A 26,004-nucleotide genomic window follows, 5' to 3' on the forward strand; every position below is an offset into this window, starting at 1 on the left:
TCCAGTAATTGGACGGTCTCTCAGACCTCAGACCAGGCCGGAGCAGAGTGCGCTGCCTGTCTGTCAGCTGCTGCTCTTGTAGCCGGGGGTGAAGCTAGGAGTCAGGAGCAGCTAACCTTCAGACTAACAATCCTCGCTCCTCTTGCTTCAGATATCTGCCTCGGATCATGGCAGACATGCGGAAGGCACACTGCATTGTGAATGGACTGCTTTCTATTCTTATTCTTCCAAACAAATATGTTGCCACATGTTTCCTGTTAGATAATCCAACTCTTACTCACTCTGTCACCTTTCACCTGTGTGAAAGACGGTTGTAGCGGGCAGAGGATGCAGTCCTAAGCATCTCTGTGCTGTGTCCATGCTCATGTCAGAAGTACACACGTCATGTAATTAGCGGTTGAGAGGGGGAAAACTTTCACCTCAGCTGTAAGACACAAGTCTAAGTTGGAGATCTCAGTGATGAGTGACAGCTTTAATAAAAAAAAACAACTGCAACTACATAAAAATGTTATAATAGCTGTTTCTCTGTGAAGATATAGACTAGTCTCATTTGGACTAAGGTATCTGGATTTATTTTCGGGGAACCCATGTGACTGAAAGCCCAGACACACCATCACTTGTGCTGCCTGATGTTCTTATGTTGCATTCGAACGCACCACAGCGACTGCAGCGAACTGCTAACTCACACATGCATTCTGTCAGAGGAAGTAACTGTCCTCACTAGCAGGTAGCACTTTTGTCACCAGATTGGAAACACAAGATTTAAGAATGAACTTGACGGATGACTACAGAGCATGTAGCAATCAGCCGTAACAACTTTGTGTAGGGCTCTCATCAACATTATGATGGTAGCTGCTGACAAGTTCCTCTTCACACAGACTGTTTACCTCTGTGCTACCACTGGCTGCTCCAGTGTGATTGATTCCAGTTCTCATATAGACGTCTTGTCTCCTGCCTTGATGTTAAAATCCATTCAGAAACTAGAATTCATGAAACTGTATGAAAAGTGTATTTTCTTAAGCGGTGCAGCAGCTGTTCAAACAGCACCTGTTCCGCTGTAGATTTATTTTTAGGAAATAAAGTGAAAACATTTCTACCTCTAAAAGAACATTTCTGCTTTTCGACCTGCTCTGCTGGAGAGACATACCATTTGGTACATTTATGGGGCAGAAAACACACCTTTAAATTCAGACAACACACACACACACAATAACAATATTGCACATATGAATCATTTCCAGTGTGTATTTTATGAATGAATTGTTCTAAAACATTTGTCCATAAGTGCCGGCACAAGAAAAAAAATGGAGCAAATTACTGGAAAAAAATATAAAAAATGCATCTAAAACTTACAATGCAAACAAACAGTGCATGTTTCACAAATGCCCATGAATGCTTATTTAGATGTGTTTGGCTGACATTCAGAGCAAATATAGAAAGCTGTAGGTCATTGTGGTGGCAAAAAAAAGAAAAAAAAGCAGACAGGCTGGGGTAAATTTAGGGCCATTGTTCTGTCTGAAACTCCCATCTCTCCATATGCAAAGTGACGGGAAGTTCAGCCAAGTTCAGACAAAGTACTTTTTCTAACAAGCAGAAACCTCATGGTGATCCAGTGACACCATTTGACTGTTAGTACACCATCCAATTTATGCTCTGCAACCAGCCTGTATAAGGAAAAAGGGACTTACAGGATGAAGACATGTGAGGACTTAGTATAGAGACAGACAACCAGGAGAACGGTAGGAGAAAGAGATAAGGTAGAAGGAAGACACAGGGGGAAGTGGGAGAGACGACATAATGAAAGGCAGAGAGTGAAGCATCTGATGTGAAGTGTCTGACGGAGGACTCGGTGGCAGCGTGTGGCAGCTCTCTCTGAAGTTAAAGCAGACACACACAGCTCTCCCTTTCCTAATTTACAGAGAATACATGAGCACGAGGTTTGCTCTTACACAACAGCAGAACTTCACCACGTGCACGCACACACTCACAGAACGCAAGCTCTGAGTCATGTCTCACTGAGATCGGCTTTCCAACTTTCATGAGTAACAGATTTTTACTGTGTGTTGTGACAGCTTCTAGATCAGCAGACATTTCTCCCTGCTTCTCTTTGCTCAAGTTAGGCTAACCTCCCAGCTGCAGCTTCATATTTAATGGGCAGACGTGAGCGTGCTATTGATCTCTTCATCTAACTTTTAGTGAGTAATTGAAGCATGTCATGAAAAATGTTCCCATAATGAAAGAACCAAGAAAAATCAACAGTGTTTTTTTTTTTTTTTTTTTAGAATGACAGAAAAGTGAGCTCTGCCATGGTAAATCCATCAGCTTCATTTCTCCAGCTCTCTTTGGAATTGATTTGAGGCCAGCTGCTCAGGGAACCAGTGGACTACTTTTCACAATGAGCCTAATTTAATCCACGTCTTTATTACTGACTTTATTACTTTAAACCTGCTGCTGATTCTGTTATAGGTGTGATACACAAAGCTGTAATTGGGCCGGGATGTGGGAGAAGGAATTAACGACATGCAACTGTTTATATTATAGTGTATCATAGGTTTGTTTAGTGCAGCCTATGAACAATAAACACTTAGTCACAAGCTGCTTCAGGCTGAATAAGCTTGGTGCCCCGCCTTAATGCTTACCTAATGCTACTTGTCCAGTGAATATGTGAAGTGCACCAGTGTATTCTGCAATAGTCTGGGGTTTTCTTTACACCCTTCATGTATTGGAGCTTGATCTACGACCTCCAGAGAGTCCACCGCAGCAGCCATGATGTCACAGATGTGATGGGTGTCTTCTCTTATCTCAGGGAAGAACACCTGCAGATCTCCCTCTGTAATCCCGGCGGCCATTACCTTTCCTGCAAACATCATTAACATACACTCATGTTTTCCTCCTCAGAAATGGTCTGATCAGGGAGTTTCAGGACTTACTGGGAGCTCACCTAACTTTTGTGTTAGCCATCTAATCATCTTGTAAAAATATTGTCATGGATTTTGTTCATTGTATTCTGAGTATCCCACTTTTGAAGGTGCACCTTCAAACATGTCCTAGTGGGGACCTCCATAGGTGTGAAGACCTTTTTTTTGCATGTATGTACATGAAGACTCACGCCTAAGGAGCAAATAAACTGCAAAGACTGCGGACAAATGGTGAATATGCTCAGTACAAAACTATGTAAGGCATGAAGTGGTCTCCACCCTGCCTCAATGTTAAAAGTGGTATTTTAACCGGAAGTATGTTTACAAAATAAAAGCACGAAAGTAGCTAATATCTTTAAGGCAAAATGGCTTTCGGTGACAAAAAACACTCTATAAAACCACCAAATAACTACAAATCTGTTATTTTCACACAAAAGTACTTCATAAATGTTTTTTTTTGTCAAAGGAAGTGTTTGTAAGTGGACGTCGTGACGGGAAAAGTCGGTGTTGTTACGGCTAACTTGACGTCAGTCACCTTTTCTTGATCCCAACCGTGCAGCCAATCAGCTGCTGTCAGGGACACATGAACGGTGATAATTTCCACGGAACAGGCTGTAGGCAGCAGGAACAAAGAAAGCCGCCCGTCCGCCGTCAAGCGTCCTCCGTCTGCGGACAAACGCCGACATCGTTTTTTTTTTAGGTTTTTATTCTTATTAGTTGAAAGGCTCTCCCTTCGTGTTGGGTGTCAGTGTGCGGGGGAAGTTGCAAAAGGTTGTTTGCGCTGCGGGAAGAAGAAACTTGGCGTCGTGAGGTTTTGTCGAAACCTTCCTTCCTTGGATGCGCTCGTTGGAAGCTGGCGTATGGTAAGTTTGTTTTTCTCTCTCTCTTGCACTGTATAGTGTCGAAAACGACAGTTAAAGCAATATAAATGTGATCACTTGTCCCTTTGAAACTGCAGGAAACAGAAAAACTTCTCACACTTCAACTTTCTTTATGTTTGTTTGTGGAGCAGTGAAAGCGCCGACACATTGTTTTCACCCTGAAGGCGACAGCGTCTTCCAAACTCCGCTGAATATTGTGCTTATTTACTGCGTCCTTCCTCCGTGGCAAACGAACACAGCAGCAGCTACTAAACAAAATGTGCTATTTAATCATTTAGTGTCCATTGCAAAATTCGGCCTAGGTGCTATTACAACAAATGTGTTGCTGTGTTCATTTTAAACGGTCTAACTTGTTGAACGGCTAGAACTGGTGCTGCAGCAAAAAGTGTCCTCGTTAAAAAGACTCACTCTCACTGAGGTGACACCAGTGCCACATGTGAGTGAAGCTGTGCAGCAAGAATGAGGGAAATTAAAAACAAAGGTGAATATTTATGGAGACTTTGGCCCAGTAGTGTCTCTGTTTACAGTTCATAATAAGTAATCTGCCTTAAAATGACTCTTCTTCCCTGGAAAACTATCAGATTATAGTTTTTTCCAGTGTACTTTTATCATGCAGGACAGCAGCACAGACACTTTGACTAAATAAAGGCTGACATGGTTCCAGGTGAGCAGACAATGCAGCCTAACTCCACAGGAACAGCAATAAGAATTGAACTCTTTGACTTCATTCGGTGCGCATTTGTTTTGAAGTCTGCCTGCTATTCAAGGCTAAATGCTTTGCTTGTAACCACACCATCTGCTTTGCCCTCCTGGGCATTGGCAGGCTACTGTCCAGATCAAGTGTTATGAGAGATTTGTGTGGGAGGACCACAGCAGATGGTGAGACGAGAACATATCTGGCTGATGTGGTAGCTCGGCTAACTGCTGTGGTTGTTGGTCTCATTACTCAGTTGTGGTTGATGCAATAAACAACAAAAACCAAGAATGTTTCAACACCCGAGCAGTTTCTTTAGGATGACTCCATCATAGTCAGTATGACAAATGGGTTTGAATGTTAATGAGCTTGCTTCTACTGTTGAAAGCTGGCACACAGTCACATCATGGAGGAACTATTGACCTCTGTACTTCGCTTCCAACCATCTGGGGTTTGACCCTGTGGCTATTATGACATCCCATGACCTTCCTGTCACCATGTGGGTGGGTGGCATAAACGTGCCCTGGTCCATGGTATTCGGAGGTCAACAGCGTTGTATATCATGTTTAATTCATGCAGTCTAGCAAGAAGGAAATGAAAGGGCACTCACTCTTGGTAGCTAAAATGTAGGCTTTTGACTTTTACCCTTGTCTGCACCTTTTACACCACACTATAACCCAGAGACTGATCTGATGTGCAGACTTAATGTCCTATTAATTCCATTAATCAAACCCTCTTTAATGACGAGGTCTGGATATGGCTGTGATAGATTTTTTTTTAATCTTGAATGTAGATTGTCATTTAGGAATCTTATGTTATGAGGTAAATATGATTTGAATGCTCAGCCCCACACCTCATTTCTTTCTGTGATGTTTCATACGATGATACACACAGAGGGCATGGACCCTAATAAGTAGCTGATTGGTTGGACCAGCTCCATGTTGTTGACTGAATCTCACCATGTTCACTCCTCAGAATACAAACATCCATTTGTTGACATTTAATTGCCGACCCTTTAAGAAAATGGGTGCAAAATGCACTTTTCCTCTTGGCCACCATGCTTTTAAATCAACCCGGCTGTGCTCGGATCATTTGAAGCACTTTGCTGAAAACAATACAACAGTTTCTTTGTCCAGTCTGATGCATAAGTTTTGACAGGGCATACATCCAGCTGCTTTCTGTTAGTCTGCTATACTCTAAAGTCTTCTTTCTTTCAGAGATCCATTCACACAAACCACTTGTGGTGTTAAGGTTTTCCTTCAAGAAGCTGTGATTTAACAGAATTACTTTGCTGATTTCATTGTGCAGAGTTTTAGAGTGGGCGTAGTGAAAGCAAGAAGTGTCTGCCAGACGTTATTGTTCAATCTATCATGCTACGAGCACATACGTGCCCACCTCTAATACTTCACTTTCTCGTGAAGTATAAAAAGTCCTGGCTGAAACGAACATTGTTTTTGTTCTCGACACCTCAAGACAACGAACATGTTTCTCTGTTCTCGTGGAGCATGCAACAAGCTTGAACCTTTTCCCTCTTGTTGTGGTACTTCAGTGTGGACTCCTGCTGCCTGAAACTGTTTACAATGGGCTACTGAGATCAGTGACTTTCAGCGACGTTCACATGCATTTGGTGTCATGGTTTTGTCTTAGAATTTGTGCTATTTAAAATGTCCTAAATCTAAAGGGAAGTTGACGGATTTTAGTTGAGCAAAATAATTTCAATCTGTCACCATTTTCACAAACCTTCAGTCAGCTGTATTGTTTTGGGAGATGTTCTCCCTTCACATACAAATCCTTTAGGGTTTATTTATCAAAGGAAAGGTTTAATAAATAGGCTTCTAATCCACACTGCATATCCAGCCTACACATGCAATAGAGACGTACATTCAGAGAGCAGGCTGGTTCAGCAGAGGGGGGGCTGCAGCCAGTGTGTCTGATGCTGACTCAGTAGAATGTTAATGTCGTGAAATCCCATTAAGAGCAATCCGGTGCTGAACAGGGCCGGCCGGGGTTTTACGGGACAGCAGGTCATTTTAAAAGGCCAGCAGTGCCCTTGTGTTTGCACTGTGTAATAGAGCTAATCACCTGAGTGGCTCACACTAAACTGACCTGCTCTTTTAAAATGCTGCCACTTATGTTTAGCTGCTCTTCAAGGCAATTTGAGTGTTACTGATTGGAAATAATTGTTTTTAGAGAGAGTCTGGTACCCCGGGGTGAATGCTGCATAGTTTTACCCCAAGGCTTTTGTCCGTACTGTCGGGGGGGGGGGGGGCTTACGTATGTGCTTACATATTTGAAGCCAGCCGTACTCCTCATTTTCTTCCTTTAGGCAAAGTGCACACAATTATAACGGAATAGGTTTGTGCACATGTCAGCCAGTGTTGCCTGCCACTGCTGAGGATTGGATTCTCACCCAACTCTTTAGGCAGATGATGGATGTTCCTTGCAGCGGAGAGCAGTAGAGAGAGAGAGAGAAGTTACAGGGGCTGTTTATCTTACACATCTGAAAAGGATGTGGTGTAAAGCGCTCCTCCTGGAAGAAACTTCCACCCACATGTTTCTATACTGGTACACCAAAGCCCTGCATTATGTGCTGCATTGAGATACAAACTCCTGTGAATGAAAATTACTCTTGACAGCAGTTGTGTCCTCCATGTATTCCCGAAATGCACTCCGTACTCAAAGTAGCATTGCATGTTAATTGCCAACCGTAATAGCAGCGACACAGAACTGCCATTGAGATGTTTTTCAGTGTAGCCAGCCCTTGCAGTAAAGAAAATTTGACTGCCTACCCTCTGTAATGCCGCCTCGTCCTCATCGGTTTTCCTGCCCTAACAATCAGCCATGCAAATCAGTGTACCCAAACTGCTGGGTCACTGGGAGGGCAGAGACCACATACACGCAACTGCAGTGAATCATCTCACCTTGGATGACCTATTATTCAGTTGTGTGTGTGTGTGTTGGTATAAACACACAGTCATACGTAGCAGCTCGCTCTCATTGTAGTGGAACAGAAGTTAGGGGGTAACGAGAGTACGGTGTATGCACATGTCAATATGCTAAAGCAGAGGCTTATGGTAAGGGGTGTTGGTAAACCGAGGACAGAATGCTTTACTTTGCATGATGGCAAAACAGTGACTTTCTGTGTTCACTGATAAATATTTTCAGAATTGTTGCTCGGCCAAGAATCAAGTTGTTGCCAGTCAACATGCTGTCTTCTGTATTTTGTTAGTGCTTTATTTCATTGCATGTTATTGCCACCAGTTCATAATAAGAACACATTGCACACACATTTACAGATGTACAATACTCATCCAAACTCTAAATGCATGCAGTTGATGGTTGCCCATTGTATCACATTTTGTCTCTGTGGTGTATACTAGTGTTGTCACTTTTTAAAAAAAATCATGTTTGAACGAATCTAGAAAAAAACGTAATTATTCAAATATATTTGAACACCAATATACCGCATCAATACACCACAACACAGTAATTGCTTTGTTCATTTGGCTTTTTATTAACTGCAAAGCCTGTAAAACAAAAAAAAACATTATTTATGAACTTATTGCCTTAATGCCTGTCGCTGTATTACCGGTGTCGGAGGAACCAAGTCTATATCACAGATAACGGGTGGCGCTTCGACAGCTTTGTAGCAAGTTTAAACAGAGCAACAGTCAAACTTTACTAACCGAATCACTTCCTTAATATTAGTTGCAAGAAACGTGAGTTTATCAACGTGATCGGGATCAAGTGCGGCTCTTTTTTTGTTCACACTATTGCCTGCCGACGAGAACACGCGACTTTACCGTCCAATGTGTAGAAACCAAAATACCTCCACACGCCGCTTCTCATGTGTGTCACCGTTATGATTGTCCTTTTGTCGTTATTATCCATTTAGCAAAAGTTGGCTTAATGTTGCTGATCTTTACTGCTGAGAGGCTGCAGGTAAAGAGGGCCACTATGAGATGTCAGTACGATAGTAGCGCCCTCTACTGGAATACAATGCACACTACTTCAAATGGTCTGACGTGCTTAAATCATACATTCGAACGGGCAATTACAGTTCGAATACGAACTTTTCACCCATGTTCGAATATCAAATAAAAACTGACAGCCTTAGTGTATGCTTTGTCTAAGTTAATGTGTGCTACAATCCAAACACAACTAATTCAGATGGAAGGACTTGCTGTTGCTTTGTTGTGACTTGAACACACATACCTCCACCTTCAACAATTCTGATCTTGGCCATTGTTTAGCTGTACTGCATTGACATGAATAATTGAGTTGGTCCTACTGGGACGTATACTACTGTTGATGTTGAACAACGTTATTGCCAGCTGGGCCCCCTGCAAAATGTCAGGATCTTTGTTCACAGTGGTGTGTTAAATCTAGAGAGCCTTTTTTAGTAGTTTAGTATATCCTACTTTTCAATTTTTTTGTGTGAATTTTATGTAATAAGTTTAATGTATCATGTCTTTCTGCTGAGTGATGTGTTTTTTTCCTGTGGCTCTGGGAAAGAATTGGGATAGATCAAAGCCACATAAAAACAGACCAGACACTTTCCCACTACAAATTTAGTTTTGCATTTTTAATCACAACTCGGTCAAGTCCTCAAGCACAGTAGTCCATTAATTATCCAAGTAAACTCTCAACATGTTTGACTGTAGCTAATGACTTATTTTCTCAGGGGTAGATGAGCCTACAAGCTTTACTATGGCAGATTGAGCTAAATTAGCTGCTAAAATGACAAGCCACTTTTGATCTGCTAACATGCCTTCCAGTTAAGTTCCATGTCATCAGAACCATCCCTTGGCCTACATGCAGAGCATGTCAAGTCATTTTTAAACATGGCCAGTTACCCTGTTAGAATATGCTCCGTACTGGCTGTTGTAGGAGTAGAAATGTGTCAAGTAGTCGGGCAGTTACTGTCCTTTTGGCTGTGGAGATGACACATACATAGCTCTGCACTGCAAACTTTCAGTGACACTTTTGAACAGAACTGGAGAGAACAGAGACTTCATTGTTTTAAATTGAAAACTTGGCCACAGCATAACAGAACATAATTGGAAAAGACAAACATCGATTGATACCACAGAATTACCTGTTTTATAGCACTGATTTACATCATAAAGAGGCATAAAGAAACCACCAGTGTGTGGGCCAAATATGTATGTTGGCATAAACATGCATAGCAGGCTGTTGCAGTGGAACAGAAGCTGGGGGTGCAGTACAAACACTGGAATGGCATTTGCAATGGCATTTGTAATTGCAGACTGGTGACATTTCTCTTTTGTAAAAATCATGCATACATTTTCTAAAGGTATTTAAACACACTATCCAAACCTGTTACCTACTACTTGTGATATCTTTGAATAAATGTCCAGTGGAGAAAAATGAGCTATGCTATGCTAACCTATATGAAGTTTGGAATGTAAAGCAGGAGATCGAATTGTATATTAAAATCCTGCTTTCAGTTTTCAGCACTCTAGGGCTCCTAACAAGACAATACACCTGATGGGTTGCTTGAGAATCTTTTTGAAATGCACAGAAACGATCGCACACTCCCAAGGGCCTTCTCTTGATAAATGGTTCACCCCCTCTTCCCTCCAGCCTTCATTAAAAATGTCAAATCATTAAAAGCTGCAGTTCTCCACAACTACCACATTCCTCAGTGATGTGAGATGTCTTATAGGCTCCGTTTTACTTGTTGAGCTTGTTGAGTTGCATTCCCAAGTGTTGGAGTTAAATTGGAATTGTACCTCAGTTGCTGCAAACTGATTGTCTTGTTAATTGGATGGAAGTGAATGATACAATGACAAGGGCAAAGCAGAGCTGCACTAGCAGGAGAATGGATGCCTATAAACACATGTGCACTAGTTAAAAGAATGCCTGTGCAGTGGGTGGTTAAAGGCCTTGAACAAGGGCAGGGTGTTCTGTAAAAGAGAGCATCAGAGTTGGGTTATGCTCTGAAAATTCTTCTCTGTATGACATTGACCACATTGGAATGCATTACTGCCAACAGCTGTTCAAAATGGCCATAGGTGCAGTAAAAATACTTAATATTGGTTTCACACTGAGAGGTTAAGGAGCTATTAATTAGAGAAAGTACATGTGCTTTGCCTTGCTGTTAATCATATAGAGCTGATTATTGTTAAACCATTCGATACACTGTAGTCTGTCCTGCTTCTTCACAGGTTGTCTGTCTGTGTTGATGAATGATTCTGTCATTGAGATTACCTTGACTTTAGTTTCCATGCCATCTCATTGACATTGCTTCTGGAGCTGTTTGCAGGCAGAGTGGGAGGAAACAGGTGGTGAGAACTGAGAGCCACTGGAAAGGAGGCTACTGTGTAAGCCATCTAAGCCATCCTGCTGTTTGGTCAGACCACACACTATCAGGGCCTGGATCAGTGTGTTTGCTTGGTTGTATTTACTTTGTTTTTCCTCTTGGGCTAACAATTTGAAAGTGAGGCACCCTGGTGGCAACATTAAATAACTAGATTCTTTTTGCAATCTATCCATACTTGCAATTTAGTTTAAAAGACAGTGAACTATAGTTTGTTGCCATGGTAATGTCATGCCTGCTCACAGAAATGTACACAAATGTCTGAAATGATGGATCTTTCTCTTGTGTTTGTTGCAGCTTTTTTGAATGGATAACTGTCAAGATGACACCCCTTTCTGAAGTGTGTTTGTGTGTAAGAAGGTGTGAAGGGAATGAATCAGGACTCATGACTGGCAGCTGATATTCACCAATGGTGGTGTCTAAGAAATGTTTTTATTTACACTAAGTAAACGTGTTGCAAATCTCTACTATTGCGCAAAGATTTGCAGGCAGTACTCAAAAACTCAGCAGACTGTGCATGTAATAGTTAAGATGCTCACTCGGGGTGAGTGCTTCATTTAATAGATGGAATTTTAGTGGAGTAAAATAGTGCTTGACCACAGGGAGCAATGTCACATCAGTCCCTGGGCTGACTCATTAATGAAGCAAGCATTCAAAATTTATATCTATTAGAGAGCAACCCTTCTTCACTGAATGCCCCTCACAGTCAAATCCAAGTAAAATAAAAGCATGAGAATTTTTGACAACTTGTAGAATAAGTGAATATCGGTCATTAGTAAAAGGTTTTTGCCATTGGACTGCTCACCAGAATTGTGTACTCTTTGTTTATGTCTTCCATTTTCCAGGCTGTTTTTGCACATTGCTGCATTCCTGCCACCTGATAGTCGTGGTAATGACAAGTCTCAGTGAACTGCAAAACAAAAAAGGTGTCCCACGCATAAACATCATAATATGACTAGAGATAGTATCCAGTGGGATACATTCAACCAACACCATTTCTTTTTCATGTTTGAAGAACAGTCATCTTAAAATTTGATGAACACTAACATTGCACAGGCTCATAAATATTAAACAGAGCAGAACCCCCTCCCTCTTCCTGCTTGTTTGTTTATACCTTTCTATCGTTAGCTCCACTAAATGGACTACTATGTGGCCATCCACAAGCCACATGTTGAGTTCACGGTGGTGCCTTGGTTAAACCAGTGTCTTTTCTCAACAGGAAGTGACTGGGGCTTTGATAGTGTGACCTGTGTCGTGCTGACCTGGTAGAGATGCTCTTTTCTCTGGTCACCTGCTCATAGATGGATTAAGAGGTTAGTCAAAAACCTGTATCCCAGTCTACTCCTCTACTATCACTACATACAGCACCACTGTCTTTAGAGTTAGTCAAGGCAGTACATTGTGTGAGATGATATTGGTGGTGATGGAATATGCCTTTCTTTCCATTCAGCAAAGGTTGAATACATGGTGGCCCAGGCAAGTGATAGGCCTTTGTTTAATAATGATAAAGTATCCCACTGCTGTTGGGATGTGGCTGATTGTTAGTGATGTGAAGATAGACAGACTGAATTCAATGATCTACCTCACATACCGTAGCACTGCTGTGGAAACCTGATCACGCTGGTCTGGACTTACCTGTAGGCGCAGAGAAACTGAGCCAAGGCGGCTGCTGAATTTTTCAACGGGTCCTAACCCCAAAAGCAGATGATATGCACTACAGGCTTGGAGAGTTTTGGCCTACGGTTTCACCCTTTGGAAGCCTACATCACTGGCCTAGTTGTTACAGCACACTTTAGAATTGTGAAATGTATTCTGACATTGTTGTGATGCAAGTCTAGATGTGATAGAGACGTTGCATGCTGTAGGCAAATAGACACCACATTGTAAATAATGCAAACTGTCACAGAGCCACATTCAACAACAAATCCACATTCTGTGGTTGCTATAGCTATATGTAAAGTGCCACATCCTGTCCTATTCATATGTCAAAACATTTAAATTTGAACCAGGTGACCTTTTAACAACTAAATATACAGGAGGACAGCCACCCAGCATATAACCCAACTAAAAGCCTGACTGTGCCAAATCAGCATGTGAGGCAGACTTGCAGTATTTGTCACATGAACTAAAACAATTTACACAACTGCATGACTGACAAGAGTCTATTCAGTCTCCTGTGAATTGTAAAGCTGTCTACCTTATCATTCAATTTTAATACATTCTGAAGTATACAATGATTATCTTGTGAAATTTGAGGGATCTGAAGTCCATTCCAGCAGCCGTACTCTGGAATGGAAGGCTATCTGTGTATTTTATCACAGACTATAAACACATTTCAGTCTGGGTTTATCAGATAAATAGTCCTTGTATTTCTGTTCATTTAAGAGCATGTCATGTAGCACCATTAAGTCTTGTCTATGCAAGTGATATTTCCTCATCAGACGTACAGTCAGTAAAATGGACTCAGTAATCCCTGCTACTCTGTCATCCTCCCTGTTTTCTCCCTGATCCCTGTCATTCAAACCAAAATAGGACGACACTTTGTCCAGTGTTGTTGGATGTTGGTGGTCAAACAGTGGACTTTGTTGTGTGCTTAGTGCAGCTCAAGTTGTAATACCAGTGCTGCCTATTTTGTAATCACATTAGCTGGTGAAGGGGCAGTCAGCGTGGTCAGAGTGTGTATGCGTTTCTGTGCAAAGTATTTGCACATTTATTCAGAGATGGTCATCATGCCTAAAGCAACCAGTGGTTAATCCTGCCAGGTTTCCAGTCTCACTGCACAGCTATGTTCAAACAGAATGTTATGGCTTCACCGGACTAAAGGTTTTCCTGTATACTTTAACAGTAATTGCAGAGGACAGCACACGAAACATACTTTATCTTTTATTTATAGATTAAAGTGCTTCAGGTCATCATGTTTCACAGCAGCAGCACCCTTTTACTGCAGTCAAAAATATTTTGTCAAATCTTATTGTAGATTTTTATTGTTCATTGATGCCTCCCAAATTATACGTTTTGCATATAGAGGGGAAAACTGTTGTTCAGTCACAAGTGGTCACTTGAGACAAATGGGTTGTAATGGAGGTTGTAAATATTGGAGCTACGGTAATTGTATCATCAATTAAGACGCAGGTGTAAAGAGGGACAGAGAGACACACCAAACAGCAGATTTTCCTGTACTGTATATTAAAACATGTTGGGCAGTGAGAGGACCATTTACCTTTTAATGCATGTGATGTTTGGAGTGCAGTCCCTTGAGTTTGCTGTGATCTTAGAGAGGGTTGGCTTTGACTCCTTTATTCAACATGTGGTTGAAGGACTTTTCTCCAGGGTTAATGGAGACGGGACACTCATCCTTGACTGTTGGGCGTATCTTTGTCTGAGCAGCAGGAAGTTATTTGGACAAATGGGCCTGTTATTGACCAGTCCAAAGCCTAGGCTGACAACATTCTTTGATTTGCTCATTGAAAATCATCCATATGCTTCAAAGGACTGGAAGGATGGAGGCTACATGATGAAGTTTGTTTTAATACCACTTAGGCCCCGTCCACACAGAGACAAAAACATCCGTATCCGCTAAGGTTTTGTATCATTTAGGTGTTTCCACACGGAGCCGGCATTTTAGAGGTGCCCCCATAACCCACATGCGGTCACTCTGACAACAACAAAGTATGGAGCTACTAACACAGCGAGCAGCAAGTGGACAATAACTAAGAAGGTTTTAGATCCATGTTATTCTGTTAACATCGCATGAGTTTTGTTTGCATGCCCCATGTCTTCTTCTGTTTTTGGAGTGCTTCTGTAGTAGCGTTACAGCGCCACTCACAGGCCTGGCATATGTACTACAGCGTTTTCAGTGGTTTGTGCGGATTCGTGTGGACACACACATTTACTGAAACAACGCCGTCTTTACGGAGAACCTTTTGGACGGGGCCTTAGTGGTATGCCTTACTAAATCATGGTGTTTTCTCTCATGTATTTGCCATATATTCGTTCTTGCAGTTATTATATATTTCTTGCCAAATCTCATGTCTGTCCCTTCTTTGTTCTTTGGGATGCAGCTGAATTTTTTTTTTCATGAATGTAGTTCTGACTCATTGATCTGTACTTGAGGTCATTCAGCATCTCGTTGCACTCCTATCAATACACCAGGACACGTCAAATCAAGGTAGTCCTGCGGCAAGCAATAGCAGCCTTCATTGTGGGTGGGTGTTGGTGAACCTGTTATGAATGGGGTGAGTGTGCATTTGAGCAGTGACAGCTTCAGTGTGTTCAATTTTTCTTTCTTGACTTTATTTAAGCAATGTCATACTGTGTTAACATGCAGAATTCGGTAATAAACCCTTTAGACGTCTGCAAGCAGAAAGGAAAGCTGTTGTGCGATTGCTGAGGAGGGGAGTAACAAGTGAGAGGAGGGCTTTCTTGTCTCCTCAGGGAGAAAGATGAAAGGGGAGAAGAATGGATACATAGGTAGAGAGCGGGGGATGGTGTCAAAACCAAAGAGGGGGAAAAGGCTTGAGTGGAGTACCTTGTAATAACTGAGGTTATTGTACAAACATCTTTTGGGCATTTTGAAACACCACATTAAATGTTTCTGCCTGGCCTAACTTATTGGATGGTAATGTAACAAAAATGCAAGGCATGCTAACACTACAGGAAAAGTAAGCTAGAAATTCACTCATGTATGTGAATGGATTTATGCCATGATGTTGCTGTTATTGAATAATTGAAATTTTTACGCCCAAGTGTTTGTGCTTTCTTAAGCATGCCCCCTTGACTGGCCCAGTAACCACTGTCCAGTTTAGCAAAGCAGAAATGATCTGTTAATCTGTGAATATGGGAGAACTGTGCATGTCATCCCACATTTCTCTCCACCGTCTTCTCCGCCACAGGAGCACAGTCAGTGCATCTGTGAGAGAGTGGGTGGTTTAGCACTGCTTGGGAAAGACTTTGAGCGTGCCCCTCACTAAGCCCTCCCCTTCTCCCACCCTCTTTATCTTCCCCTCCCTTCAGCAGCTGTTTTCCTGTCTTAGCCTGGAATTGTAGCCAAGCTGTTTTTCCCCATCCTCGCGTCACAAACAGGAACTCACCGACTTACCGACGTACACTCACACACTTTCTTTTTAGTCTGTCTCTGCCCTGTCCTGCACTCGTCTGGCCGTTGATTGTTTACTGACCTCATTTTGGACTACATACTGAGGAGCAACTATTCCTACTCTTCTACTTGGCTGCTGTGACTGCATGTTCTCATTGCAGTGCGAGAGCCGCCTGAGTGTTGGCAGAAATGCTTTCATGGTGAGATGTCTCTTTCCTTACAGACCACTTCTGTCTCTTGACCTCTTGGTTGAGCTTCTGTCAGTGTGTGACTTTTTCTTAGTTTTTCATGTCTCTGTTAGAAAGACTGCTGTTGGACCCATTTTACACTGAGCGTCTAGAAGTGATTTGGACCATGTGCTTCAGCATTCTCAGGGTGTTGCAGTAAATGCAATTGAGCCACTTTTATCCCTTGCCTTCAATAACATTCAGTTATTTTTTTAAATTGTGTGCATAGCTGAGGGGTAAAAAGTTTGTGCTTTTAATGTTTTTGTTTAGAGTTAGATATATATTGTGTTTGTGTGTAAAAAGGATGAACTATATTGTGTGGCAATAGCCTTCAGGGTAGTATTTCCCACACACGAGTGACTGAGGTGGGAGAGTGACATTTGAGTGTAGATGCACTGCATTGTGTTACACTGACACATGAATTCACAACTACACCTTGCCTAACCTGTGACGCTGAGCAGTGTCAGGTTATATTAAAAAGAGGTATTTCTATATTATTGGTTGTCTCACCATGTCGGGGAAAAAAACGGACACTGCTGAAAAAGTAATCATAGTGTTTATAGTATTGCTGTGCCAGGAAAAAAATGAGAATGAAGTTGGAGAAGAGATTTCATTGATGATGTCGGAAAAAACAAATGATTGGACAGACCCCTGAGCCCCAACGTCATAAAGGTATGTGTGAGGGGGTTTTTAAAGCTGTTCACCCAGCCAATAATTATGAATAATAAAATGAACACTCCTAAGCTCCCCTTCTGGAAATAGTATGATAAGTAACATAGCTGGTTTTATCAAGCCATTTGGGTGATGGTATCCTGTCATTAAGACCAAGAGCACTTTCACATTACTCTTTGACATTGCCAGATGAAATTGGAAGCTCATCTGCATAGCTCTCATACTACCAAACTCTATGTCTATATTCCCTCCACTCCTCGATATGCACAGGTTGTCAATCATTAACATTTTCATTCATCTGCTGATGCCTGGACTTCTTTCTTATTGCCTATGACTGCATCCAGTTCAGAGCTGTGCCATGTAAATGTATTTAGACTTCCCAGTTGGGGGTGCTGTCCCAAAAAGTCCTCTTGACAATTTTTACACAAAACTTGACATAAGGTAGCAATTATAGCTCTTATTATAACATGAACACAGATAATTATCTTGCGTCATCTACCTACACTGAACCCATGATTAGAAACTATAACGAGCAACAAACGAGCTGTGGCCACAGCGCTGCTGCTTTCATGCATGGGAAAACTTCAACAGAGGAGTATTGTGAGGATTGTGGCCAGAGACAGTGGGACAAATAAGGATGACGTGAAATGCTGATTGTGCAAAATTAGTTTGACGTAAGCTAAGAATTGGCTTGTTGGAAAATGTTGGTCGATTTAGCTCGGTTTCATTGGATGTCAAAATGGTTTGTCGCAACAATGCTTTACTCACACTTACCATGCATCTGCCTTTACAGAATCAAAGAATACATTAATAAGCAGTGTAATTAAAATCAGAATGTATCCTAAAATACATAAAAAAGTAATTTAAAAAGAAAGATAATGCTTTAGCTTTGCTAAAAATGTTCTGTCTCCTCACACTGACCATACATTCTTAGGTACAATTCCCCAAACGCAAAGTGTCACCTGATGTCTTTCTGACCATCATCCATTCTGCACCAGCTCTATCTTGTTAGTATAGACTATATTTGTATTCCAACACTGTCAGAGACAGACTCGAAAAACATTTTCTTTAAACTATGACTCTGCACTGGTGTAATGGTCTTGTTATATGCTATGGATGGTTATGGTTATAATGCAGGCTGAGAAAATGGCTAAAAAAGGTGACTGACTCTCTTTGTTTAGGCTTGAAAATAGAAAATATGCATTATTCCGAGCATGGTGTCCTGGAATACATTGCATATTTTGTCAGGATTAAACCACTGTTTAATGTTTTGTAGTCTAGATTATACAGTGGGCAGCTTTGGCTGTTTTTTGCCATCACTAAATCCTTATTTGTAACCCTCGCCACCTGTCAGGCAACTATTCAAACCTCTGTTTCCACTCTTTTTTCCCCCCCCATTGAATCAATCAATAAAAATAGGGCATGACGTATTCTAGTGTAATTCTCAGTTTTGTGAAAAAAAATTTAAAAAAATTAAAGGCACACTGTGTAATGCAGTGTGCCTTTAGAGATTGTCAGGTGTGCGTGGGATATTATCCAATTTAACTTAATTGGTCTGAAAATTAATCATTTTACTGTAAATAATTTGTCTTGTATGCCAACAACATATAGTGAGAGGCAGAACAACTTCAGGATTTTGTTTTAATGTAAAATATGCCTGAGTGATTTGGTGCTACTGCATTAATGGGCCCTCAAGCTGTGTATGTATGTGTGAGCGTTCGTGTGGGGGTTGCTTGTACTAAGACTGGCTGTGCATTTTTTGATATGCTAACAATGGTAGTCACACTACCAGCAGCCCTTTTCGTGTCACCGCCTCCCTTGCCATGAGATAATAAGTTTTCTGCCACGGATTCTTAAACATTGCCAGATATTTCTTGCGTCCAATCTCGTCTTAGGTGGGAGCTAAGGAAAATCTCAGAGCTGATATTTTTAAGAAGCAGAGGAGATGAAGCAGAGATTGTTCTTGGTTTGTAGCAGCTGTATTTGCTACTGGATGATCTCCTTCACTAAATTCAGCCCACTTAATCAGAAGAGGTGTCATGTAGACACCATATCTCATTGCTTCATTCATGCACATGTCTTTTTCCTATCGGGGCTCCCACCATCGCTCACCTGCACTCGTTTCTCTCCCAAGTCAACAGTTTTCTCATCTCTTCTCTCCTCCTTAACTTCACTTTGCCTCTCATCTCTTCACAGACCTTTTTCATATCCAGCCTTCTTCCATTCTTTCACTAACCTCCAGTTAAAACCACTGACTCCACTTCTCATCTTTAGACTGTAAAAAAGGAAACGGTTCTCTCCCTTACAGCTAAGTATAACATCTATGGAAAAGATGGTAAGACTCCTAATTATTATGGCTCCATCATGACCTTGGATTCAAATATCTCTCTCATTCAGAATTAAGGGACACTTTGTTGTAGCTGAATTATTGTCATTTAATCAAAGATGCTAGCAGTTTCAAGCAGTACAAGAGTCATTTCACAAAATATTACTTCCAGATCAAATGTAGAGAAGATTGAAGCGTCTGGACTTGTAGAGTTTTCTTGAAGATGTTTCACTGCTCATCCAGGCAGCTTCATCAGTTCTAACTGTTTGGTGGGGAAACATGGTTTATTTGTGGTGGCAGGCCTCAGTGGGTGGGTCTGGGTAAAACTTACAATCTCCAGATAACATACATTGCATCAGGTAATAGGCGTAACAGGTTTAACTCGTAAACTGTTGGGATGTGTTGGCCTCATTATAGCAGGATTCTTTCACTTATTAACCAGTAGGTCACAAAGTCAGTAAAAACGTGACCTAGTTTTTTTTACCTCTTTTGTTTTCTGGTTTGTGCTGTTATTGATTAAAGGGCCAGATTACTTTTTTCCCCATGTTTGAAAGTGCTGTTCTTTGGTTTCTTTATATTGTCTGAAGAGGTTACTTTTTTTTACTTGGGACATTTAAAAATGTGTTCTGATCTTAATGTTGTGTGAATCTTCCATTTGAATGAGCTAAAGTAAAAAATTCAGCAGTGTGCCAGACTGCATTGTAGTGAAAAATGATGGGCTCAGAGAAGAGTAGGAAGGATGAAAAGCTGATAAGAAATCGTTGGTATGGGCATGACGCATGCTGTAAGGAGCATTTTTGTTGTCTTTCAACAGGTTCAGTAGTCACATTTAAAAAAAAAAAAAAAAAAAAAAAAAAAAAGTAACTTAAAGGAGGTGATGTCAAAATCCAGTAAAACGCAAACCTTTGTTACCCTTAATATTTCACTGGTTTTGTAGGAGGAATTTTTAAATCACAAGGTCCTGAGGTAAAACTAATTATGTGCAAATAAGGCATTTTGTTTTCTCCCCACTGTCTGGTGGTGTCCCACAGGGCTCAGGACTAGGCTCAGATTGACAGATTTAATATTAGATTATTTGCATATGACATTTTGCTTTAAAATTGCTTCAAACTTGCTGCTTCTTATTGCTTATTCAGACTCCATTTTATTGCTGTCAAGGACTGAACAGTAAGCTAAATTATTTTGTACTGCACACTGCTGATATAATTGTTAATGTATATATGCATGTTATCTTTTTTTTCAAATCCACATCTGTCACATGCTTTTTTGATCACATGGTCAACAATTGATTGTTAGTTGTGTACTTAATAGTTCAGGCAGTCTCCTCTCTCCTCTGCTTGTCTCTTCACCGTTTCTCTGTGCTATCCAGGATCTAGTTCAAAATTCTCACTCTTCCACACAGATCCTCCATGCTGATCCTCACGAAGTTGTCTCAGGCTCATCTCCCCACTGATTGTTACGGCTCGATGAAATGCCAGCAGGAGCCTGTGTGCATGATTGTATATTGCATGTTGTATTACACATTTATAAATGTCAACTTTGTGGTTGACGGCATCTCTCTTAGTACATGAATGCAATATGCGCTACAATATATAGACCCTTTGTTTGTGCTGAACTGGCTCCATGCTTCATCGTCGGTGGTATAAATTAATTAATATGGAAATATAAAGCTTGTCTCTCTTTATGGTTTATGGTCAGGAGATAGTGTTTTTCAAATGACTTTGTCTGCGTGTGTGTATCTTGAAAGGCGTTGTGCCTTGTGTGTTGTTTTTGTCTGAGCTGTAGCTAATTCATTATCCATTACATTGTTTTCTTTGCTTCTCTTTCCACACAGTAATTTACTATATATTTACTTTGTGACATTTAAGCAGACAAATCTGAACCATGTGAAAATGTCTTTCTGTTTCACATTGTGATTAGAAGCCAAAACTTTTATGGCTGCATTTTGACAATGAAGAAAATGTGATTGTTTACATATGTAGAGTTCCACACATTTTAAATGGTACCCTGTTTTAACTGAGTGTGAGTAAATCAAGTAACTGTGCTTTCCTTGTGCACAAGCCCTAAGAACGATTTTTATCAATGCTTCCAATGCCGTCTCCTACTACCGCATTTAAAGTAACACTGATTCTTTTCCGTACTCAGTATGAACTTGTGTTATATTGCTTTTGAATTCGGTGTACCTTTACAATTTGATTCATTCAAAACATCTGTTGTTGAAATGCTTAAAACACTTTTCCGTTGTTCATTTTTTCATTGTCTGCAGACTCTTTGTCACCCCACTCTTTGAAGCAGATTTAAGATTGCTTTACACATGCACACACATACACAGCATCTGTGTCTCTGCCCCGTGCTGTGTCAATTCTAGTTATTGTTCTCTACTTTCCCCGGAAGAATCATGCCGAGTCCTTTCCTAAGAAACTAATGGGGAGTGTGAAAAACATTGGAGGGGTAAAGTACAGGAAAGATTGAGGACAAGGAGTAATGTAGATTTGGAACAGCGCGATCATACAGTGAAACTCTGCACCATCTCAGGGCTTTCAGTCTGCTAGCTGTGAAAGCTCAGCATGTTACATTTTCTTATAGACTTATAAAATATGAATTGCATTACGTTTGTTAGCTCGGTGGAGGAGGGTTTGCAGCGAAAAAAAAGTGCACATGGCGTAACTTTACAGGAAGTCACGACCAACCTTCACAAAATCCTCTGCTTCTTATTATTGGTGGATCCAAAAAAATGCCTAAAGTCCTAAATAATTTAGTTCAGTATACAGTGGTTTGTACTTTCTGTACTATTTTAACACTGATTTAGATTCTTTGTTTCGACTGGCTGGGTGGTCTATGCTTCACATTTTGATAATGACTGCAGTTTGATTTGCATGATGTCCCCTTTCGCAGCTCTCTGGCCATCAGTGTTCATTATCAGGAAAGAACTCTTCCAAATTACTGTTTAGGCATCTGTGGCAGAGAAAGTGTCGGTTCACACTTCAAATTAGTGTGAAGAGGAAAATAAATGATTCTAAAGGACTGCTTGAATTGAAATCCATTCTGATGTTTCCCTTGTTGCTTAGAATAATAAGCATTGTGCTTTTTTCTGCTGTCCTTTCTATTGTTTTCCTCTCCGTTTTGATATTGTGAATACATTCAAGCACATGTAGTTGTTATACTGACACAAAAGCAGTCATTACCGAAGAGCCCTTCAACAGCTATGCACTCTAATGATGCACCTCCCCTCACCTAAAGCAATCGAGTGGTTTTCCCTGTAGTGAGGACTGCAGACAATGTCTCGACTCCATTTCCGCTAATGTTTGCGGTTAGTGGTTACCAGTGGGTCTAGGTTTGTGGCATGAGCATGACTTTAAATAAAAATGTTTGCAAATCATTATTTTGTGTTTTAAGTGAAACTAAGATGCATAATATTGTTATCTCGTGTGTGTTTCAGGAGTGTGGTTCCCCCTGGCTGAACACTGTGCGTGTGTCCAACCGCATTTTTCCACCAAGGACCCAAAGTTTTGTCGTTACGCCCATGAGGTAACGTCAGGACCTGCTGGCCCCTCATTACCGCCCTCGGTCCATCCATTTCCCTCCCCTCTGTCCCTTACTCCCTTGGACCCACCCAGCCATGGGCCAGAAGATCTCAGGCAGCATTAAATCAGTAGATGTCCGTGGGGAACCCTCATATCGGCCAGTGCGCCGTGAACTACGGGGCCCAGATTTTTGTCGCCCCCCTCGGCTGGACTTACTGTTGGACATGCCGCCAGCTAGCCCGGACACTCAACTGCGACACGCCTGGAACCCAGATGACCGATCACTAAACATCTTTGTTAAAGAGGATGACAAGCTGACGTTCCACAGACACCCTGTAGCACAGAGTACGGACTGTATTCGAGGCAAGGTGGGCTACACCAGAGGCCTCCATGTATGGAGGATTCACTGGCCGTCCAGACAAAGAGGCACCCATGCTGTTGTGGGGGTGGCCACTGCAGAAGCACCTTTACACTCGGTGGGCTACACAGCCTTGGTGGGTTCGGACTCTGAGTCCTGGGGTTGGGACCTGGGTCGCAACAGACTCTATCACGATGGAAAGAACCGGCCTGTTTCCACATCAGCACCCACATACCCCTGTTTCCTGGAGCCAGATGAGTCATTTGTGCTTCCAGACTGTCTGACAGTGATACTAGACATGGATGAAGGAACGCTGAGCTTCATGGTGGACGGACAGTATCTGGGAGTGGCGTTTAGAGGGCTTAAGGGCAAGAGACTTTATCCTGTCGTCAGTGCTGTGTGGGGACACTGTGAAGTGTCCATTCGATACGTCAATGGACTAGATCGTAAGTGCAACACTGACACATACACGTTTGGGAAAATATGGTTTTTCACTAGCTTCAAATTATATCTAATTAATTACTGAATATAAAGGAGAACTTGTATCATATTACTCTGCATTTAATCATTAGTTCTAACACCTGCTATCCCCTTCTGCTGTGAGAATTTGCACTGTATAATTTATTATAACATTAAATGGCAGCATTTATTGCAGCAAAGTGAGGGTACGGGAAGTGACACAGTTTCTTCCTAAAGGAGACATCTGCATGTAAAGAACGCTTCGAACGAATGTGTTTATACCTCAGCTTTTTAGTATAATCCCTGTTTGAGTTTAGAATTGGTATTAGAACCTGTCATGCAGCTGTTTAGGATATGTTCGTGCACCACTCAGCCTTGATAGCTTCTTGAGTTGTAGTAAACATGCACACACGGATTTCAGGTTTATATATAACTGTAATAACTCACAGCTCTCTGTTTACCCAGTAGCCTTTCAGGTATGGTTTCCAGGGCCTGTTATAGAAATACAGTTTTTATTTGTGTCACGCAGAAATGTAGTCGGCCAATGTTTTTTTTGCAGTATGGATTCAGTGGCTTCAGTTTTGGATAGATGTATATTCAGACCTGCTCACTGAGGCTTCAGCACCACAGGGTTTGCTTTGGGAGTCCAGTGAAGCAACTGTGATTCTTGGAAAGATGTGTATTCAGTTGTCACTTATAAGCAACAAGCAGTCATATGTGTGACCAGCTGTATACAGAGTGCAGTTGTGTTGAAGATAGACAGAGGAGTCTGTATCAGCCCAGCCGACTGAGTCATTTTGGCAGCACTCCTATGTCACAGTCATGCAATCCTCTGTGCGACTGAAACAGTATCTCTCTTGTGCAGTGTCTGGGATTTTTATTTTCAACAAGTACTTCCTGGAGTACTAGTGATGTCGATATTTTCCCAATACCTGTTTAATGCTTTCCATAAATGTCAGGATAACACGTGTGTGGCTTCCTTGTAGATTTGTCATATAGCATGTTTTTGTCATAGGATTGATATAAATGCAGTGCACATTTGTGTCTGTACTGGTCTATAAAAAGCCCACAATAAGAGGGACTGCTGCTTTGTTTACTAATAGGAAGCAGCCTAAACATGCTCCATGTAAGAGCAGCGTTTCTACTCTGCTTTCTTGTGTTGCTGCGCACAAGAACTCTGATGTAATAGGAATAATTGTTTCACCAGTGTCCCAAAATCACCATAAAGGTCTGTGTGTGTATGTGTTAGTGTGCTCTTTGCAGTGTATCTCTGTACTTTTTTTCACCGGTTAAATGTCATCATCCCAACTAGTGGAGCCGTCTCAGATTGTGTAATAGCCCCAAACTACCCCTCCAGTTCTGGCCTGCTTGTAGCACAAAGATCCAAAGCAGGCTGGGGGCGGCGCCGACAGTGTGGCATGGACACCATGTCCATGGCTGCGAGCCATGTTTGTGTGTATGTGTGCTGGCAGACAGCAGACAGTTGAGGAGGAGTTCTGGAGGATGTCCCAGTGTGCCTCGGAACTCAGTGTCTGGCTTTGCATAGTAGGAAACCTCAGGTTAGCTATGTGTTTAAGCAGCTTAAGTGCAGATAATATGGAACACTTGTAGTCCTGCAGCACAAAAAGTACATTGTCAAAACTCTTTTAATGGGATCAAATTTGCTGTCAGCACTGTGCGATTGTTTTAAGGAACAATATTATTTTACATGTAATGAGGTATCAGCATTGTCATGCAAAAAGATCAGCGTCTTGTATTCTGTGTATAGTCGCTGTATTTTACATTCTCTGCTAAACTAGTGTACATGCATCATTTTGTTGATTAATGAAGCTTGAAGATGGGAAAACAGTTTAATGATATAATAGCTGTGGTGCTAACTTATGAGCCTGAACCCACCTCACTTGTCTTTTCATTTTGCTTTATTATAGACACAGACCAATGAATCCACATTATTGTCACTTTCTCTTTACTTTTACAGTCATGCCTGCCTTGTAAAATGCATATGATCTCAGTGGTGGTCTTTTCTTTCCCCAGAAGAGCCTGTGTTGGAGATAACTGTGTATGATATCAGCCATAAGGCACACCTGTGATATGCAAAAGAATGGAAGCATCAATATGTATCCTTGGAGATCACAGCTCTCCTCTATTCCTGCACTCAGAAGGGTTCACTTTTTTGTTCAGTTATGGAGTCTTGGTTTTTCTCTAGTCTTTTCACGTTCCTTTTCTTCCCTACTGCCATATACTCCATCTCTTACTCCCCGGGTAGTATGAAAAGATAAGCATCCTTGCTTTTCTCTCCTGTCTATTGTCCCTTAATACCCTACATTAATGCAGTTTTTCATCTCAACTGAGATCCGCTCAACACTTTAGTCCTTTGTCCCTCAATCCCAGAGACACTTGAAAGTGAGCCCCACTGAGACAAGATATTTATCAGTTTTCCTACCCCGCTTTGACATATCGTCTTTAAGTACCAAACAATGGGGTTGCTGGACACCTCAGCTCCCCGT

The 26,004-nt window shown here is 41.4% G+C and overlaps 1 protein-coding gene across 3 annotated transcripts in view; it reads left to right on the plus strand.

Annotated features, from left to right (window-relative positions):
- Positions 1-3,502: 3,502 nt before the first annotated feature.
- Positions 3,503-26,004, plus strand: part of LOC114444505 (SPRY domain-containing SOCS box protein 4-like) — a 30,380-nt gene continuing 7,878 nt past the window's right edge. Inside the window, exons 1-3 of one of the 3 annotated variants that reach the window (XM_028419120.1) lie at positions 3,503-3,781; positions 12,056-12,149; positions 22,596-23,484. In XM_028419120.1, coding sequence (XP_028274921.1) covers positions 22,776-23,484 — 709 coding nt within the window. In that variant the 5' untranslated portion in view covers positions 3,503-3,781; positions 12,056-12,149; positions 22,596-22,775. Of the gene's footprint in view, positions 3,782-12,055; positions 12,150-15,855; positions 16,132-22,595; positions 23,485-26,004 lie in introns of those variants that run through there. The other 2 variants (XM_028419121.1, XM_028419118.1) reach the window with 2 other exon arrangements.

The sequence above is a fragment of the Parambassis ranga genome, chromosome 13, assembly GCF_900634625.1.
Source record: "Parambassis ranga chromosome 13, fParRan2.1, whole genome shotgun sequence".
In the NCBI taxonomy this organism is placed as follows: Eukaryota; Metazoa; Chordata; class Actinopteri; family Ambassidae; genus Parambassis; species Parambassis ranga.